Source organism: Petromyzon marinus, unplaced genomic scaffold (genome assembly GCF_048934315.1).
Source record: "Petromyzon marinus isolate PM22_M1 ecotype Great Lakes invasive population unplaced genomic scaffold, UKy_Petmar_22M1.pri1.0 PM_Scaffold_72, whole genome shotgun sequence".
Taxonomy (NCBI): domain Eukaryota; kingdom Metazoa; phylum Chordata; class Hyperoartia; order Petromyzontiformes; family Petromyzontidae; genus Petromyzon; species Petromyzon marinus.
The window spans coordinates 256,055-275,514 of NW_027423680.1; the positions used below are offsets into that span (position 1 = coordinate 256,055).

At 49.5% G+C, this 19,460-nt stretch overlaps 2 protein-coding genes across 5 annotated transcripts in view; both read right to left on the reverse strand.

Moving 5' to 3' along the window:
* The window catches only part of LOC116938094 (fascin-like), a 69,500-nt gene extending 58,411 nt beyond the window's left edge, over positions 1 to 11,089 (reverse strand). Inside the window, exon 1 of one of the 4 annotated variants that reach the window (XM_076064782.1) lies at positions 10,944 to 11,089. The gene's annotated coding sequence lies outside the window, so the exon portion shown is untranslated. Of the gene's footprint in view, positions 1 to 9,994; positions 10,012 to 10,546; positions 10,597 to 10,943 lie in introns of those variants that run through there. The other 3 variants (XM_076064783.1, XM_076064784.1, XM_076064785.1) reach the window with 3 other exon arrangements.
* Positions 8,987 to 12,473, reverse strand: LOC142923808 (uncharacterized). The gene is made up of 2 exons (XM_076064781.1): positions 12,439 to 12,473; positions 8,987 to 9,994 (listed from the first exon to the last, which is right to left on the reverse strand). The coding sequence occupies exons 1-2, from the start codon at positions 12,471 to 12,473 to the stop codon at positions 9,019 to 9,021; spliced, it is 1,011 nt and encodes a 336-aa protein (XP_075920896.1). The 3' UTR covers positions 8,987 to 9,018.
* Positions 12,474 to 19,460: the final 6,987 nt, after the last annotated feature.

A 19,460-nucleotide genomic window follows, 5' to 3' on the forward strand; every position in this document is an offset into this window, starting at 1 on the left:
ATCAGAGTATTGAGGTGCTCGGGGTGAGAATTTACATTATGAGACCTCCTTTGCCAGTAATAGAAATAGGTTTTACCCTTTTAACTGGCACAGAAAAATGACACCTTTATTCAAAAAGGCATCGTGTCTGCAATAACCACAACACAAGTAGTCAAAATGCAAACAAAAAGAGACATCTCTGATAATGATATTGGCACTGTCCTTGAGTTTGATTGGTCCACACCAGAGACGGCTTTTCTTAGAGCCCTTTAGTCTCTCCGCTGGTGTTGGACCAGAAGACGCCAAAAGGCGTACAACTCAAAAACAGCGCACCATCAGAGTATTGAGGGGCTCTGGGTGAGCACTTACATTATGAGACCTCCTTTGCCAGTAAACAAGATATAGTAATAGGTTTTTACCCTTTTAACTGGCACAAAAACTGACACCTTTATTCAAGGCATCATGTCTGCAATAACCACAACACAAGCAGTCAAAATGCAAACAAAAAGAGACAACTCTGATCATAATAATAATATTGGCACTGTCCTTGAATTTGATTGGTCCACACCAGAGACGGATTTTCTTAGAGCCCTTTAGTCTCTCCGCTGGTGTTGGATCAGAAGACGCCAAAAGGCGTCAAACTCAAAAACAGCGCACTATCAGAGTATTTACATTATGAGACCTCCTTTGCCAGTAACAAGATATAGGAATAGGTTTTACCTTTTTAACTGGCACACAAAAAACTGACACCTTTATTCAAGGCATCATGTCTGCAATAACCACAACACAGGCAGTCAAAATGCAAACAAAAGAGACAACTCTGATGATAATATTGGCACTGTCCTTGAATTTGATTGGTCCACACCAGAGACGGCTTTTCTTAGAGCCCTTTAGTCTCAAACTGGTGTTGAACCAGAATACGCCAAAAGGCGTACAAACTCAACACGTCCCTGCAGGGTGGGCTGGTAGGACAAGTCTCTGCGCTGTCCATTGGCTGATTTTACACCCCAACAGCACGAGATTTCACATCCGTTAAAGTATTGAAAGGGGACGGACGGACGGACACATTAATCTATCGCAGGCTGGTACACTCAGTTTACAAATTCGTTCCTAACAGTATAACATCACCACCACCACCTCCTCCTCCTCCTCCCCTTCCTCATCACCAACCTCGTAGGCTAGCAACTCCTCCTCGGCAAGCTAAATCATTTCCATTCACTTACGCATTTATTTTAATTCATGTCCGCATTTCGGTCAATCCCATTGGATCGCCATCTATATATCAAAGGCAAAGTTGTGATTGTGCGTGGCTGTTCAAAATGTTTTAGCGTACTTCCCGACATGCAACAAAGTTGAAATTTGCCGTGCGGGTACTTTCCAGACTGTACACCATGCAAACATTATAAAAATAATTTTTTTATTTTTTTGGAGGGGGGTGGGGGGAGTGGAGCTCAATAATGCAGATTTTTTTTTGCACGGCAAGTGAGCTGTGACGTCACATCTGTCACGTGACCCTCGCATGTCGGAAGCTTAACGCATTGTAGTGTGGTGGTTAGCGCGCTGTCTGTGTGTGTGTGTCTGTGTGTGTGTGTCTCTGTGTGTGTGTGTGTCTCTGTGTGTGTGTGTGTCTCTGTGTGTGTGTGTCTCTGTGTGTGTGTGTCTCTGTGTGTGTGTGTCTCTGTGTGTGTGTGTCTCTGTGTGTGTGTGTGTCTCTGTGTGTGTGTGTGTCTCTGTGTGTGTGTGTGTGTGTCTCTGTGTGTGTGTCTCTGTGTCTGTCTCTGTGTGTGTGTGTGTCTCTGTGTGTGTGTCTCTGTGTGTGTGTGTCTCTGTGTGTGTGTGTCTCTGTGTGTGGAATCGTAACACATTGTAGTGTAGTGGTTAGCGCGCTGTCTATGTGTGTGTGTCTGTGTGTCTATCTGTGTGTATATATGTGTGTGTGTGTATATATGTGTGTGTGTACTCTACGCTTGCGAAACGTGGACCCCCCTAATGGAACATCTTCGCCGGTTAGAAACATTTAGGCTGGCCTGCCTACGATCCATCCTGGGTTTAACCAGACTGGATTGTGTGAGGAGCTCACAAATCCTTGAAAGATCTGGGCAGGGTCCCATCGGTGAGCTCCTCCGGCAGGCAAGGCTGCAATGGCTGGGTCATGTAGCCCGCATGCCCAGCCACCGCATGCCGAAACAGCTTTTGTTCGGCCGGATTGAGGGGGCTAAGCGGGCGCGGCACGGGCTAGAGAAGAGATGGAGTGATGTGGTACAGGAGGACGTGGAGCTGAGTGGACTTGCCGATGACTGGTACCAGCGGTGTCAAGATCGGCCTCTGTGGAGGAGGCTCGTGAAGGATGCTACTGGGCAGTTGGAGGCAGTCGCCCTCCAACAACAACGGAGGGCGGAGGAGCGACGCTCACAACAGCGAGCGGAGCGCCGGGTGGCTAAAGCACAGCAGGTTGGCACAGTAGGGGGCACAGGTGGTGCATCAGCCAGTCATCTCAGTCAGTCGACCCGTGGCACCTGGGTCTGCCCCGTGACCTCCTGCCAGCGGGCGTTCGACACTTCACGTGGCCTCAGGGTGCACATAGCCTGGCACAAGCGTCGTGGTGACGTCACCGCCACTTAGTGGCGAATGGCGGTTGTTGTTGTTGTGTGTATATATGTGTGTGTGTCTCTCTGTGTGTGTATATCTGTGTGTGTGTATATATATCTGCGTGTGTATATCTGTGTGTGTGTCTATATCTGTGTGTGTGTATATCTGTGTGTAAGCGTAACGCATTGTAGCTACGTAGTGGTGTTAGCGCTACGCCGCGCTATGAACCCGGCGACCCGGGTTCGATTCCCGCTCACGGCCACCACCGGTGACGATGAATTTTAACCGCACCTGGGACTCCCCTAGGTCGACTCGGCCTCAAACGAGTAACTGCTGTGTTGTGTGTAAACATCGCCACCGGGGGAGACAAAGGCGGCCGGGCGTGGTGAATCCAAGTCCCGGGCAAAGCCGGGGTTTGTACAGCTAGTGTATAATATGCCATACAGCGAGGGGGAAAAAAAGTATTTGATCCCCAGCTGATTTTGTACGTTTTCCCACTGACAAAGAAATGATCAGTCTATAATTTTAATGGTAGGTTTATTTGAACAGTGAGAGACAGAATAACAACAACAAAAATCCAGAAAAACGCGTGTCAAAGATGTTATAAATTGATTTGCATTTTAATGAGGGAAATAAGTATTTGACCCCCTCTCAATAAGAGAGATTTCTGGCTCCCAGGTGTCCTTTTATACAGGTAACGAGCTGAGATTAGGAGCACACTATTAAAGGGAGTGCTCCTAATCTCAGCTTGTTACCTGTATAAAAGACACCTGTCCACAGAAGCAATCAATCAATCAATCAGATTCCCAAACTCTCCACCGTGGCCAAGACCAAAGGAGCTCTCCAAGGATGTCAGGGACAAGATTGTAGACCTACGCGAGGCTGGAATGGGCTACAAGACCATTGCCAAGCAGCTTGGTGAAGAAGGTGACAACAGTTGGTGCGATTATTCGCAAATGGAAGAAACACAAAAGAACTGTCAATCTCCCTCGGCCTGGGGGCTCCATGCAAGATCTCACCTCGCGGAGGTGAGGAATCAGCCCAGAACTACACGGGAGGATCTTGTCAATGATCTCAAGGCGGCTGGGACCATAGTCACCAAGAAAACAATTGGTAACAACTCTACGTCGTGAAGGACTGAAATCCTGCAGCGCCCGCAAGGTCCCCCCTGCTCAAGAAAGCACATACACATGCCCGTCTGAAGTTTGCCCAATGAACATCTGAATGATTCAGAGGACAACTGGGTGAAAGTGTTGTGGTCAGCACTTGCCCCTACTGCTAGAGGCTACCTGGGGGAGCTTTGTCTGTGTGTGTGTGTGTAACAGCACTTGACCCTACTGCTAGAGGCTACCTGGGGGAGCTTTGTCTCTGTGTCTGTGTAACAGCACTTGCCCCTACTGCTAGAGGCTACCTGGGGGAGCTTTGTCTCTGTGTCTGTGTAACAGCACTTGCCCCTACTGCTAGATGCTACCTGGGGGAGCTTTGTCTGTGTGTGTAACAGCACTTGCCCCTACTGCCCTCAAGGAGGATACCTGGGGGAGCTTTGTCTCTGTGTGTGTGTAACAGCACTTGCCCCTACTGCTAGAGGCTACCTGGGGGAGCTTTGTCTGTGTGTGTGTAACAGCACTTGCCCCTACTGCTAGAGGCTACCTGGGGGAGCTTTGTATGTGTGTGTGTGTAACAGCACTTGCCCCTACTGCTAGAGGCTACCTGGGGGAGCTTTGTATGTGTGTGTAACAGCACTTGCCCCTACTGCTAGAGGCTACCTTGGGGGAGCTTTGTCTCTGTGTGTGTGTAACAGCACTTGCCCCTACTGCTAGAGGCTACCTTGGGGGAGCTTTGTATGTGTGTGTGTAACAGCACTTGCCCCTACTGCTAGAGGCTACCTTGGGGGAGCTTTGTATGTGTGTGTGTAACAGCACTTGCCCCTACTGCTAGAGGCTACCTGGGGGAGATTTGTCTGTGTGTGTGTAACAGCACTTGCCCCTACTGCCCTCAAGGAGGATACCTGGGGGAGCTTTGTCTGTGTGTGTAACAACACTTGCCCCTACTGCTAGAGGCTACCTGGGGGAGCTTTGTCTCTGTGTGTGTGTAGCAGCACTTGCCCCTACTGCTGGAGGCTACCTGGGGGAGCTTTGTCTGTGTGTGTAACAGCACTTGCCCCTACTGCTAGAGGCTACCTGGGGGAGCTTTGTCTGTGTGTGTGTGTAACAGCACTTGCCCCTACTGCTGGAGGCTACCTGGGGGAGCTTTGTCTGTGTGTGTAACAGCACTTGCCCCTACTGCTAGAGGCTACCTGGGGCATCATTGTCTGTGTGTAACAGCACTTGCCCCTAAAGCCCTGCTAGAGGCTACCTGGGGAATCTTTGTCTGTCTGTGTAACAGCACTTGCCCCTACAGCCCTGCTAGAGGCTACCTGGGGAATCTTTGTCTGTCTGTGTAACAGCACTTGCCCCTACAGCCCTGCTAGAGGCTACCTGGGTCATCTTTGGCTTTGCACAGCTGCTGCAGCTGTTATATTGGCAGCTGGGCGAGCTAGGGGCTACATTATTAATAATTAACACTATTGTAGTATCAACGATAGTATTGTTGTTTTAAACAGCTCTATGTTAATAACCAAATTATAGTATTGTTAAGATGTATACAATATAAACACTTGTAGTATCAACTGTAGTATTGTTGTTTTAAATAGATCTATGTTAGTAACTAAATTATAGTATTGTTAAGATGTATACAATATAAACACTATTGTAGTATCAACGATAGTATTGTTGTTTTAAATAGCTATGTTAATAACTAAATTATAGTATTGTTAAGATGACTGTTATAGTAATAACTAACTAACACACTATATAACTAGACGTGTAAGTTAGTCACTATAACAAGTTGACTATGTTACATTAATAACTAACACACTATATAACTAGACGTGTAAGTTAGTCACTATAACAAGTTAACTATGTTAGAGTAATAACTAACACACTTTATAACTAGACGTGTAAGTTAGTCACTATAACAAGTTGACTATGTTATATTAATAACTAACTAATACACTATATAACTAGACGTGTAAGTTAGTCACTATAACAAGTTGACTATGTTATAGTAATAACTAACTAACTAACACTATATAACTAGACGTGTAAGTTAGTCACTATAACAAGTTGACTATGTTATATTAATAACTAACTAACACACTTTATAACTAGACGTGTAAGTTAGTCACTATAACAAGTTGACTATGTTATAGTAATAACTAACTAACACACTTTATAACTAGACGTGTAAGTTAGTCACTATAACAAGTTGACTGTTATAGTAATAACTAACTAACACTATATAACTAGACGTGTAAGTTAGTCACTATAACAAGTTGACTATGTTATATTAATAACTAACACACTATATAACTAGACGTGTAAGTTAGTCACTATAACAAGTTGACTATGTTATAGTAATAACTAACTACACTTTATAACTAGATGTGTAAGTTAGTCACTATAACAAGTTGACTATGTTATAGTAATAACTAACTAACACTATATAACTAGACGTGTAAGTTAGTCACTATAACAAGTTGACTATGTTATAGTAATAAGTAACTAACACACTTTATAACTAGACGTGTAAGTTAGTCACTATAACAAGTTGACTATGTTATATTAATAACTACCATTTTATAACTAGACGTGTAAGTTAGTCACTATAACAAGTTGACTATGTTATATTAATAACTAACTAACACACTATATAACTAGACGTGTAAGTTAGTCACTATAACAAGTTGACTATGTTATATTAATAACTAACTAACACACTTTATAACTAGACGTGTAAGTTAGTCACTATAACAAGTTGACTATGTTATATTAATAACTAACTAACACACTATAAAACTAGACGTGTAAGTTAGTCACTATAACAAGTTGACTATGTTATAGTAATAACTAACTAACTAACACACTTTAAAACTAGACGTGTAAGTTAGTCACTATAACAAGTTGACTATGTTATAGTAATAACTAACTAACACACTTTATAACTAGACGTGTAAGTTAGTCACTATAACAAGTTGACTATGTTATAGTAATAACTAACTAATACACTTTATAACTAGACGTGTAAGTTAGTCACTATAACAAGTTGACTATGTTATATTAATAAGTAACTAACACACTTTATAACTAGACGTGTAAGTTAGTCACTATAACAAGTTGACTATGTTATAGTAATAACTAACTAACTAACACACTTTAAAACTAGACGTGTAAGTTAGTCACTATAACAAGTTGACTATGTTATAGTAATAACTAACTAATACACTTTATAACTAGACGTGTAAGTTAGTCACTATAACAAGTTGACTATGTTATAGTAATAACTAACTAACACACTTTATAACTAGACGTGTAAGTTAGTCACTATAACAAGTTGACTATGTTATAGTAATAACTAACTACACTATATAACTAGACGTGTAAGTTAGTCACTATAACAAGTTGACTATGTTATATTAATAACTAACACACTTTATAACTAGACGTGTAAGTTAGTGACTATAACAAGTTGACTATGTTATATTCATAATTAAGACTTACAATGGATAATATTAAGATAGTGTTATTAATATAAACAATACTAACACAATACATATTATAGTACTACTAATAAGTTTATGTTAACAGCTAATTACATTATATACAATTAGTTATGGGTACAATACAATAAACTCCACTTGGCTGCGTTAGTACTTACAAATGTGTAACATTAAGACCTGCTACTAACACGTAAACATTATACAACTAAAAAACATTACACTAACATAATAAACATTACATTATCAAGACGTTACGTTAACAACTAATTACACTAAATACCTAACTATAGATCATACGCACAAATGGGTAACCGTTAAAAAAAACCACTCTTATGAAGCACATCATTATAATAATTATAACATTAACGCGAACACATTTTTCGTTAACCAACTAACAAACTCAATATAAAAGACCACACCAAGTTCTAAAACATCACCCGCTTGGCTGTCTCTATCGCGACCCATCATCGTCAAACGCCTCCAAACATTCCGATATGACTTCTGGGAGGAATCAAAAGAGCTCAAAAGCGCTTTGTCGGCCCTGCTGGAGGCTACCCAGGGGACCTTTGTCTTTGTCTGTGTGGGTTGTGGGTGCGGGACAGCACTTGCCCCTACAGACTGATAGAGGCTACCTAGGGGATATTTGTCTTTGTGTGTGTGGAACAGCACTTGCCCCTACAGCCTGCTAGAGGATACCTAGGGGATCTTTGTCTTTGTGTGTGGGTGTGCAACAGCACTTGCCCCTACAGCCTGCTAGAGGCTACCTAGGGGACCTTTGTCTTTGTGTGTGTGTGTGACAGCACTTGCCCCTACAGACTGCTAGAGGCTACCTAGGGGATCCTTGTCTTTGTCTGTGTGGGTGTGGAACAGCACTTGCCCCTACAGCCTGCTAGAGGCTACCTAGGGGACCTTTGTCTTTGTGTGTGAGTGTAACAGCACTTGCCCCTACAGCCTGCTAGAGGCTACCTAGGGGATCTTTGTCTTTGTGTGTGGGTGTGGGACAGCACTTGCCCCCACAGCCTGGTAGAGGCTACCTAGTGGACCTTTGTCTTTGTCTGTGTGGGTGGGGAACAGCACTTGCCCCTATAGACTGCTAGAGGCTACCTAGGGGACCTTTGTCTTTGTGGGTGCGTGTGTGGGACAGCACTTGCCCCTACAGCCTGCTAGAGGCTACCTAGGGGATCTTTGTCTTTGTGTGTGGGTGTGGAACAGCACTTGCCCCCACAGACTGCTAGAGGCTACCTGGGGGAGCTTTGTCTTTGCGGAACATCACCACGCCCGGCCGCCTTTGTCTCGCCATCAGTGCTCTCATAACAAAGACAAAGCTCCCCCAGGTAGCCTCTAGCAGGCTGCAGGGGCAAGTGCTGTCAGCGAGCGCCTATTAAACACAAAGACAAAGCTCCCCCAGGTAGCCTCTAGCAGGCTGCAGGGGCAAGTGCTGTTAGCGAGCGCCTATTAAACACAAAGACAAAGCTACCCCAGGTAGCCTCTAGCAGGCTGCAGGGGCAAGTGCTGTTAGCGAGCGCCTATTAAACACACAGACAAAGCTCCCCCAGGTAGCCTCTAGCAGGCTGCAGGGGCAAGTGCTGTCAGCGAGCGCCTATTAAACACAGACAAAGCTACCCCAGGTAGCCTCTAGCAGGCTGCAGGGGCAAGAGCTGTCAGCGAGCGCCTATTAAACACAGACAAAGCTACCCCAGGTAGCCTCTAGCAGGCTACAGGGGCAAGTGCTGTCAGCGAGCGCTTATTAAACACACAGACAAAGCTACCCCAGGCAGCCTCTAGCAGGCTGCAGGGGCAAGTGCTGTTAGCGAGCGCCTATTAAACACAGACAAAGCACCCCCAGGTAGCCTCTAGCAGGCTACAGGGGCAAGTGCTGTCAGCGAGCGCCTATTAAACGCACAAACAAAGCTACCCCAGGTAGCCTCTAGCAGGCTGCAGAGGCAAGTGCTGCGCCTATTGGAGAGCCCCACAGAACGAACCACGCCACCCCCGTCCGTCTTTGTCTCCCCGACCGACTGGCGAACGTTTTGTGGTGGTAGCTGTGGTGGTGGTAACTGTGGTGGTAGCTGTGGTGGTAGCTGTAGCTGGCGTGGTGGTAGCTGTGGTGGTGGTGGTAGCTGTGATGGTGGTGGTAGCTGTGATGGTGGTGGTAGCTGTGGTAGCTGTGGTGTTGGTAGCTGTGGTAGCTGTGGTGTTGGTAGCTGTGGTGGTGGTAGCTGTGGTGGTGGTAGCTGTGGTGGTGGTAGCTGTGGTGGTGGTGGTAGCCGTGGTGGTGGTAGCTGTAGCTGTGGTGGTGGTGGTAGCTGTGGTGGTGGTAGCCGTGGTGGTGGTAGCTGTGGTGGTGGTAGCCGTGGTGGTGGTGGTAGCCGTGGTGGTGGTGGTAGCCGTGGTGGTGGTGGTAGCCGTGGTGGTGGTGGTGGTAGCTGTGGTGGTGGTAGCTGGTACCGGTGGTAGCTATGGGGGTAGCTTTGGTAGCTGTAGTCGCTAAGGTGATAGCTATAGCTGGTACCTGTGGTAGCTGAAGCTCTGTAGCTGTGGTGGCAGCTGTAGTCGCTATGGTGGTAGCTGAAGCTGGACCTGTGGTAGCTGTGGTACCTGTGGTAGGTGTGGTAGCTGAAGCTGTGGTAGCTGGTAGCTGTAGCTGGTACCTGTGGTAGCTGTGGTGGTAGCTGAAGCTGGACCTGTGGTAGCTGTGGTACCTGTGGTAGGTGTGGTAGCTGAAGCTGTGGTAGCTGGTAGCTGTGGTAGCTGGTAGCTGTGGTAGCTGTGGTGGTAGCTGTAGCTGGTACCTGTGGTAGCTGTGGTGGTAGCTGTGGTAGCTGGTACCTGTGGTAGCTGTAGCTTTAGCTGTGGTAGCTGTGGTGGTAGCTGAAGCTGGTACCTGTGGTAGCTGTAACTGTGGTAGCTGTAGCTGTGGGTGTAGCTGTAGCAGCTGTGGTGGTAGCTGTGGTGGTGGTAGCTGTGGGTGAAGCTTTAGCTGTGGTAGCTGTAGCTGGTACCTGTGGTAGCTGTAGCTGTGGTAGCTGTGATAACTGTGGTGGCTGTGGTGGTAGCTGGTACCTGTGGTAGCTGTAGCTGTGGGTGTAGCTGTAGCAGCTGTGGTGGTAGCTGTGGTGGTGGTAGCTGTGGTGGTGGTAGCTGTGGTGGTGGTAGCTGTGGTGGTGGTAGCTGTGGTGGTGGTAGCTGTGGTGGTAGCTGTGGTAACTGTGGTGGTGGCTGTGGTGGTGGCTGTGGTGGTAGCTGGTACCTGTGGTAGCTGTAGCTGTGGGTGAAGCTTTAGCTGTGGTAGCTGTGGTGGTAGCTGGTACCTGTGGTAGCTGTAGCTGTGGTAGCTGTGGTAACTGTGGTAACTGTGGTGGCTGTGGTGGTAGCTGGTACCTGTGGTAGCTGTAGCAGCTGTGGTGGTGGTAGCTGTAGCTGTAGCAGCTGTGGTGGTAGCTGTGGTGGTGGTAGCTGTGGTGGTGGTAGCTGTGGTGGTGGTAGCTGTAGCTGTGGTAGCTGTGGTAACTGTGGTAACTGTGGTGGTAGCTGGTACCTGTGGTAGCTGTAGCTGTGGTAGCTGTGATAACTGTGGTGGCTGTGGTGGTAGCTGGTACCTGTGGTAGCTGTAGCTGTGGGTGTAGCTGTAGCAGCTGTGGTGGTAGCTGTGGTGGTAGCTGTGGTAACTGTGGTAACTGTGGTGGTGGCTGTGGTGGTAGCTGGTACCTGTGGTAGCTGTAGCTGTGGTAGCTGTGGTAACTGTGGTAACTGTGGTGGCTGTGGTGGTAGCTGGTACCTGTGGTAGCTGTAGCAGCTGTAGCAGCTGTGGTGGTGGTAGCTGTAGCTGCTGTAGCTGTGGTAGCTGCCGCAGGATGCACGAAGCTCAGGCAGCTTGCGAGGACTAACGGTGCAGACTCGCCGGCGATTCCCGCCTTTTTTACCCCCCGCTCATTAGCATAACCACGCCGCCTCCCCCCCCAACGCTCCCCCTCAATGATATTAACATAACAGCGCCCTCCCCCCCCCCACATCTCGCATAACCACGCCCTCGCCTAATTAACATTGCCGCTCCCCGTAATTAACATAACAGCGGGCACGTGATTAACATAGCGGCCCCGCCCGTCCCCCCTTCTCCGCCGTAAAGATTAACATAGACACGCCCCTAAATCGTGCAAAATTAGCATCGGCCACCGCCGCCACCCCCCCCGCCGTAAAGCGCTCATTAACATAGCCGCGCCCCCGCCAAAAAAATTAACATAACCAGTCGCTCGCCCAATCAGAGACGCAAAGAAATAGCGGGCGCTCATTAACATAGCCGCGCCCCCCGCCAGTAATTAACATATCGATTAGTCCAATCAGAAGTATGAAAACGGAACATCCGGTCATTCACATAGCCGCGCCCCACCAAAAAATTAAAATAAATTCACAAAATCAGTGGTGTGGAGAAGAGCACGCGATCATTAACATAGCCGCGCCCACATAAAAAACACAATTGCATCGCAGCGCCGCATAAAATTTGCATGCTAATGAGCCGCGCCCAAATCGACGAACAAAGGGGCTCCCAGATTTGAGCGCGCTCATTAGCATAACATTTACATAGCCACGCCCGCTCATTAGCATACAAGCGAAGTGCCCCGCCCCCTCCCCTCATTCAGATCGTGCGACGATCCTCATTGGTTTAGACTCACGCACGAAAAACGCCCACGTAAATATAGGCCACGCCTCCCGCTTTGCGAGGCCACGCGCCTCACAAACCAATCCCATTGGACCATGGCCACCCCCCCCCCCCACATCGGGCTACCCCCCCCCACAACCCCACAATTTTCCACAAATCTCATTGGACGAAGCGCGCCTCTTCGTAGATCACGCCCCCTCCCCCCCGTCTCGTTCCCGGATTGGACGTCACACGCACGTGGGGGGTGCGCGAGCGGTCGACCAATCGCAGCGCCGTCGCTGAGATTTATCTGAGTGAGGCGGAGCTACGGCCGACACAATCCGCCAATAGGATGCGGAGCTACGGCCTCCGACCCCGTGATCCAATGAGTGCGGAGCATCGAGATAATTTATGCGTACACAAGCCCAGTCCCGTCCAATAGGAAGACGATATGCAAATTATGGTGATGGCTATAGCGCCGCCATATTGGGTAGGGAAGGAATGCATTGATCCCTATGAAGGCTGTGCACTTGAGAGGTGAGTGCCATGTTGGGTAGGGAGGGAATGCATTGATCGCTATGGGGGTTGTACACGTGACGTGGGCGCCATGTTGAGTGAAGAGAGAATGCATTGATACCTATTGGGGTTGTACACTTGAGGGGTGGGGGCCATGTTGGGTAGGGAGGGACTGCATTGATCGCTATTGGTGTTGTCCGTGACATGGGCGCCATGTTGGATAGGGAGTGAATGCATTGATCCCTATGGGGTTTGTACACTTGAGGGGTGGGTGCCATGTTGGGTAGGGCGAGGAGTTGTGCACTTCAGGGGTGGGTGCCATGTCGGGTAGATAGGGAATGCATTGATCCCGATGGGGTTGTACACTTGAGGGGCGGGCGCCATCTTGGGTAGGGAGGGTGTGTCCACAAAACGTGGAAATAGTCTCCCCCCCCCACGTAAGATGGCGGCAACGGACACGCAGACTTCTGAATGGGGAAACTTTCGTCGACTTTAATTCTCGTTCCACAGCGCGGGGAGGTTTAGACGCACGCGGGGAGCCACACAGAGAGACACACAGAGACACACAGAGAAGACACAGAGAGAAGACACAGAGAGACACAGACAGACACACAGAGAGACACACAGAGAGACACACAGAGAGACACACAGAGAGACACACAGAGAGAGACACAGAGAGAGACACGCAGAGAGCCACGCAGAGAGACACGCAGAGAGCCACGCAGAGAGACACGCAGAGAGCCACGCAGAGAGACACGCAGAGAGACACGCAGAGAGACACGCAGAGAGACACACAGAGAGACACACAGAGCCACACAGAGAGAGACACAGAGTCACACAGAGAGAGCCACAGAGAGCCACACAGAGAGACACACAGAGCCACACAGAGAGAGACACACACAGAGTCACGCAGGGAGACACAGAGAGACACACAGAGAGAGCCACACAGAGAGACACACAGAGAGACACACAGAGAGAGCCACAGAGAGCCACACAGAGAGACACACAGAGCCACACAGAGAGAGACACACACAGAGTCACGCAGGGAGACACAGAGAGACAGAGAGACACGGGGAGCCACACAGAGAGACGCAGGGAGACACACACGGGGAGCCACACAGAGAGACGCAGGGAGACACAGAGAGACACACAGAGAGACACACAGAGAGACACACAGAGAGACACAGAGATACACACAGAGAGACACACAGAGAGACAGAGAGACACACAGAGAGACACACAGAGAGACACACAGAGAGACAGAGAGACACACAGAGAGACACACAGAGAGACACACAGAGAGACACACAGAGAGACACACAGAGAGCCACACAGAGACACACAGAGAGACACAGAGACACAGAGACACAGAGAGACACAGAGAGCCACACAGAGAGAGCCACACAGAGAGACACACAGAGAGACAGAGAGACACACAGAGAGACACACAGAGAGACACAGAGAGTCACACAGACAGACACAGAGAACCACACAGAGAGACACAGAGAGCCACACAGAGAGACACAGAGATACACACAGAGAGACACACAGAGAGACAGAGAGACACACAGAGAGACACACAGAGAGACACACAGAGAGACAGAGAGGCACACAGAGAGACACACAGAGAGAGCCACAGAGAGCCACACAGAGAGACACACAGAGCCACACAGAGAGAGACACACAGAGAGACACACAGAGAGACACACAGAGAGACACACAGAGCCACACAGAGAGAGACACACACAGAGTCACGCAGGGAGACACAGAGAGAGACACACAGAGAGAGCCACACAGAGCCACACAGAGAGAGCCACACAGAGAGACACAGAGAGACACACAGAGAGACACACAGAGAGACACAGAGAGCCACTCAGAGAGACACACAGAGAGCCACAGAGAGCCACAGAGAGACACAGAGAGACACAGAGAGACACACAGAGCCACACAGAGAGAGACACACACAGAGTCACGCAGGGAGACACAGAGAGAGACAGAGAGACAGAGAGACACACAGAGAGACACACAGAGAGACACACAGAGAGACACACAGAGAGACACACAGAGAGACACACAGAGAGACGCAGGGAGACACACAGAGAGACACACAGAGAGACACACAGAGCCACACAGAGAGAGACACACACAGAGTCACGCAGGGAGACACAGAGAGAGACAGAGAGACAGAGAGACACACAGAGAGACACACAGAGAGACACACAGAGAGACACACAGAGAGACACACAGAGAGACGCAGGGAGACACACAGAGAGACACACAGAGAGACACACAGAGACACACAGAGAGAGACACACACAGAGTCACGCAGGGAGACAGAGAGACACAGAGAGACAGAGAGACACAGAGAGCCACACAGAGAGACACGGGGAGACACACAGAGAGACACACAGAGAGACGCAGGGAGACAGAGAGACACACAGAGAGACGTGTGTCCCTGTGTGTCCCTGTGTGTCTCTCAGTGTCTCTCTCCCCGTGTCTCTCTCCCCGTGTCTCTCTCCCCGTGTCTCTCCCCATCTGTTCCTCTGTCATCGTTGAGACGCCATGGCCTGTTGGGAAGACATCACGTGACTGTGTGAGTGGGCTAAGTGGGTGAGTGAGTGGGTGAGTGTGCGGGTGAGTGGGTGAGTGTGCGGGTGAGTGGGTGGGTGAGTGAGTGGGTGAGTGAGTGAGTGGGTGAGTGAGTGGGTGAGTGAGTGAGTGAGTGGGTGAGTGAGTGAGTGGGTGGGTGAGTGGGTGGGTGGGTGAGTGAGTGGGTGAGTGAGTGGGTGAGTGAGTGGGTGAGTGTGAGGGTGAGTGGGTGAGTGGGTGAGTGCGTGGGTGGGTGAGTGAGTGGGTGAGTGAGTGGGTGAGTGGGTGGGTGAGTGAGTGGGTGAGTGAGTGAGTGGGTGAGTGAGTGGGTGAGTGAGTGAGTGAGTGTGCGGGTGAATGGGTGAGTGAGTGGGTGAGTGGGTGAGTGAGTGGGTGAGTGAGTGGGTGAGTGGGTGAGTGGGTGGGTGGGTGAGTGAGTGGGTGAGTGAGTGGGTGAGTGAGTGAGTGGGTGAGTGAGTGGGTGAGTGAGTGAGTGGGTGAGTGGGTGGGTGAGTGTACGAGTGAGTGGGTGAGTGTACGGGTGAGTGGGTGAGTGTGCGGGTGAGTGTGCGGGTGAGTGTGTGGGTGAGGGAGTGGGTGAGTGAGTGAGTGGGTGGGTGGGTGAGTGTGCGGGTGAGTGAATGAGCGAGTGAATGAGCGAGTGAATGAGTGAGTAGCTGGGTGAGCGTTGTGGGTGAGCGTTGTTGGTGAGGCGACCCCCGTTCCTCACCGCGGCCCTGACACAGCGACTCAGCTGCTGGAACTGTTTGTCACAGGCAGCCCGTGCGAGGTCACTGTGAGTGGACGAGTCGAGCGTCAGACGCACACAGCGCCCGTACAGCGCCGCCTGCAACACAACAACCACCACCACCACAACTACCACCACAACTACCTCCACAGTTACCACCACCACAACCACCACCACAACTACCACCACAGCTACCAACACAACTACCACCACAGCTACCAACACAGCTACCACCACCACAACTACCACAACTACCACAACCACCACCACAGCTACCAACACAGCTACCACCACCACAACTACCACAACCACCACCACAGCTACCACCACAGCTACCACCACCACAACAACCACCACAGCTACCATCACAACTACCACCACAACTACCACAGCTACCATCACAACTACCACCACAGCTACCACCACAACTACCACCACAACTACCACCACAGCTACCACCACAACTACCACAACTACCTCCACAGTTACCACAACTACCACAACTACCTCCACAGTTACCACCACCACAACTACCACCACAACTACCACAGCTACCACCACAGCTACCACCACAGCTACCACCACAACAACCACCACAGCTACCATCACAACTACCACCACAACTACCACCACAACTACCACAGTTACCACCACTACCACCACAACTACCACCACCACAACTACAACCACCACAACTACCACCACGACTACCACCACAGTTACCACCACAAGTACCACAACTAACATCACGACTACCACCACAACTACCACAACTACCACCATCACAAACTACCATAGCCACCACAACTACCACCACAACTACCACCACAGTTACCACCACCCCAGTTACCACCACAACTACCACCACAACTACCACCACAGTTACCACCACAACTACCACCACAGTTACCACCACAACTACCACCACAGTTACCACCACCCCAGTTACCACCACAACTACCACCACAACTACCACCACAGTTACCACCACAACTACCACCACAACTACCACCACAGTTACCACCACAACTACCACCACAACTACCACCACAACTACCACCACAGTTACCACCACAACTACCACCACAACTACCACCACAGTTACCACCACAACTACCACCACAACTACCACCACAACTACCACCACAGTACCACCACAACTACCACCACAGTTACCACCACAGTTACCACCACAACTACCACCACAACTACCACAACTACCACCACAACTACCACCACCACAGTTACCACCACAACTACCTCCACAACTACCACCACAACTACCACCACAACTACCACCACCACAGTTACCACCACAGTTACCACCACCACCACAACTACCACCACAACTACCAACACAACTACCACCACAACTACCACCACAACTACCACCACAACTACCACCACCACAGTTATCACCACAACTACCACCACAACTACCACCACAACTACCACCACAGTTACCACCACAACTACCACCACAACTACCACAACTACCACCACAACTACCACCACAACTACCACCACAACTACCACCACAGTTACCACCACAAGTACCACCACAACTACCAGTTACCACGACAAGTACCACCAAAAGTACCACCACAACTACTACCACAACTACCACCATCACAAACTACCATAACCACCTCAACTACCATAACCACAACTACCACAAGTACCACCACAACTACCACCATCACAAACTACCATAGCCACCACAACTACCATAACCACAACTACCACCACAACTACCATAACCACCACAACTACCACCACAACTACCACCAGATCTACCACCATCACAAACTACCATAACCACCACAACTACAACCATAACCACTACCATGCTCGTTATGCTAATGAGGCTGTTGTTATGCAAATTGTATGCAAATATCCTTGGTTCTTTCGGTAAAGTCGCCACGTAGAAGGGAAACAATAAAATAATAAAACTATTGTTTAATATTTTTGTTATTTTATATTTTGTTTTATATTTTTATTTTATTGTTATATATTTTATTTAATTGACTGTTTTATATATTTTTATTTTATTGTTTTATATTTTTATTATTTTATTGTTTTATAATTTTATTCTTTTAAATTTTTATTATTTTATTGTTTCCCTATCTACGTGGTGGTGACTTTATCGAAACCTTTAAATCAAATTGTATGCAAATTAATTGGTGTGGGGGGGTCACGTGCCTCCTCAGCGCACGCGGCCACGTGACCGGGGAAGCGTCCAATCCGCGCGCGCGCCCGGGCCCACGCACCGCCTCCTCCCGCCGCAGCCGCCGCACCCACGGCTCCGCTCATCTCCCTCCGCCAAAGCAGAAAAAAAAAATAAAAATAGTCCGCCGGGTTCAACTCTCGTCCCTCACTCCACAGAAAGACAAAGGCAAAAAAAAAACCCCGGCATCAACAACTGCCACAAGGAGACGAAACTACGCCACGGGCGCGAGAGATTTAAATTACATTTAAAAAAAGGTTGAAATTTTTTAAACTAAAATGTTTTTTTTAATAAAAATTTAAGTCCGCCCAAGTTGCACTCCCGTCAAAGAACTTTATACACCATCCGCAGAGAGAAATTTGAAAAAAAAAAACGAATAAAAAATAACAAAATAAGACAAAAAAACGACAAAAATTAAACCGCGGTCAGCCGAATGGTACCTCGAGAAACATCGCAGTGGGTGGGAGCCGCCATCTTACCTAGGGGATGGGGGGCACGTGACTTCCGGGTAGAGACTTCCGGTCGGGGGGGAGTGGTGGTGCAGTGGTTAGCGCACTGTGTGTGAGTGGGGAGTGGTGGTGCAGTGGTTAGCGCACTGTGTGTGAGTGGAGAGTGGTGGTGCAGTGGTTAGCGCACTGTGTGTGAGTGGGGAGTGGTGGTGCAGTGGTTAGCGCACTGTGTGTGTGGGGAGTGGTGGTGCAGTGGTTAGCGCACTGTGTGTGTTTGGGGAGTGGTGGTGCAGTGGTTAGCGCACTGTGTGTGTGGGGAGTGGTGGTGCAGTGGTTAGCGCACTGTGTGTTTGTGGGGAGTGGTGGTGCAGTGGTTAGCGCACTGAGTGTGGGGAGCGGTGGTGCAGTGGTTAGCGCACTGTGTGTGTGGGGAGTGGTGGTGCAGTGGTTAGCGCACTGAGTGTGGGGAGCGGTGGTGCAGTGGTTAGCGCACTGTGTGTGTGGGGAGTGGTGGTGCAGTGGTTAGCGCCCTGTGTGTGGGGAGTGGTGGTGCAGTGGTTAGTGCACTGTGTGTGTGTGGGGAGTGGTGGTGCAGTGGTTAGCGCCCTGTGTGTGTGGGGATCGGTGGTGCAGTGGTTAGCGCACTGTGTGTGTGTGGGGAGTGGTGGTGCAGTGGTTAGCGCACTGTGTGTGTGTGGGGATCGGTGGTGCAGTGGTTAGCGCACTGTTTGTGAGTGGGGAGCGGTGGTGCAGTGGTTAGCGCACTGTGTGTGAGTGGGGAGCGGTGGTGCAGTGGTTAGCGCGCTGTGTGTGTGGGGAGTGGTGGTGCAGTGGTTAGCGCACTGTGTGTGTGTGGGGAGTGGTGGTGCAGTGGTTAGCGCACTGTGTGTGTGTGGGGAGTGGTGGTGCAGTGGTTAGCGCACTGTGTGTGTGGGGAGTGGTGGTGCAGTGGTTAGCGCACTGTGTGTGGGGAGTGGTGGTGCAGTGGTTAGCGCACTGTGTGTGTGTGGGGAGTGGTGGTGCAGTGGTTAGCGCACTGTGTGTGTGTGGGGAGTGGTGGTGCAGTGGTTAGCGCACTGCGAGTGTGTGGGGAGTGGTGGTGCAGTGGTTAGCGCACTGTGTGTGTGGGG

Coding starts and splice junctions, on each gene's coding strand:
- LOC142923808 (XM_076064781.1), bottom strand. CDS start 12,473: ATGGCCCCCACCCCTCAAGTGTACAACCCCAATAG. Junction 9,995..12,438: donor CAAGTGTACAACCCCAATAG/GTATCAATGCAT, acceptor CAGCTACCACAG/GTACCAGCTACCACAGCTAC.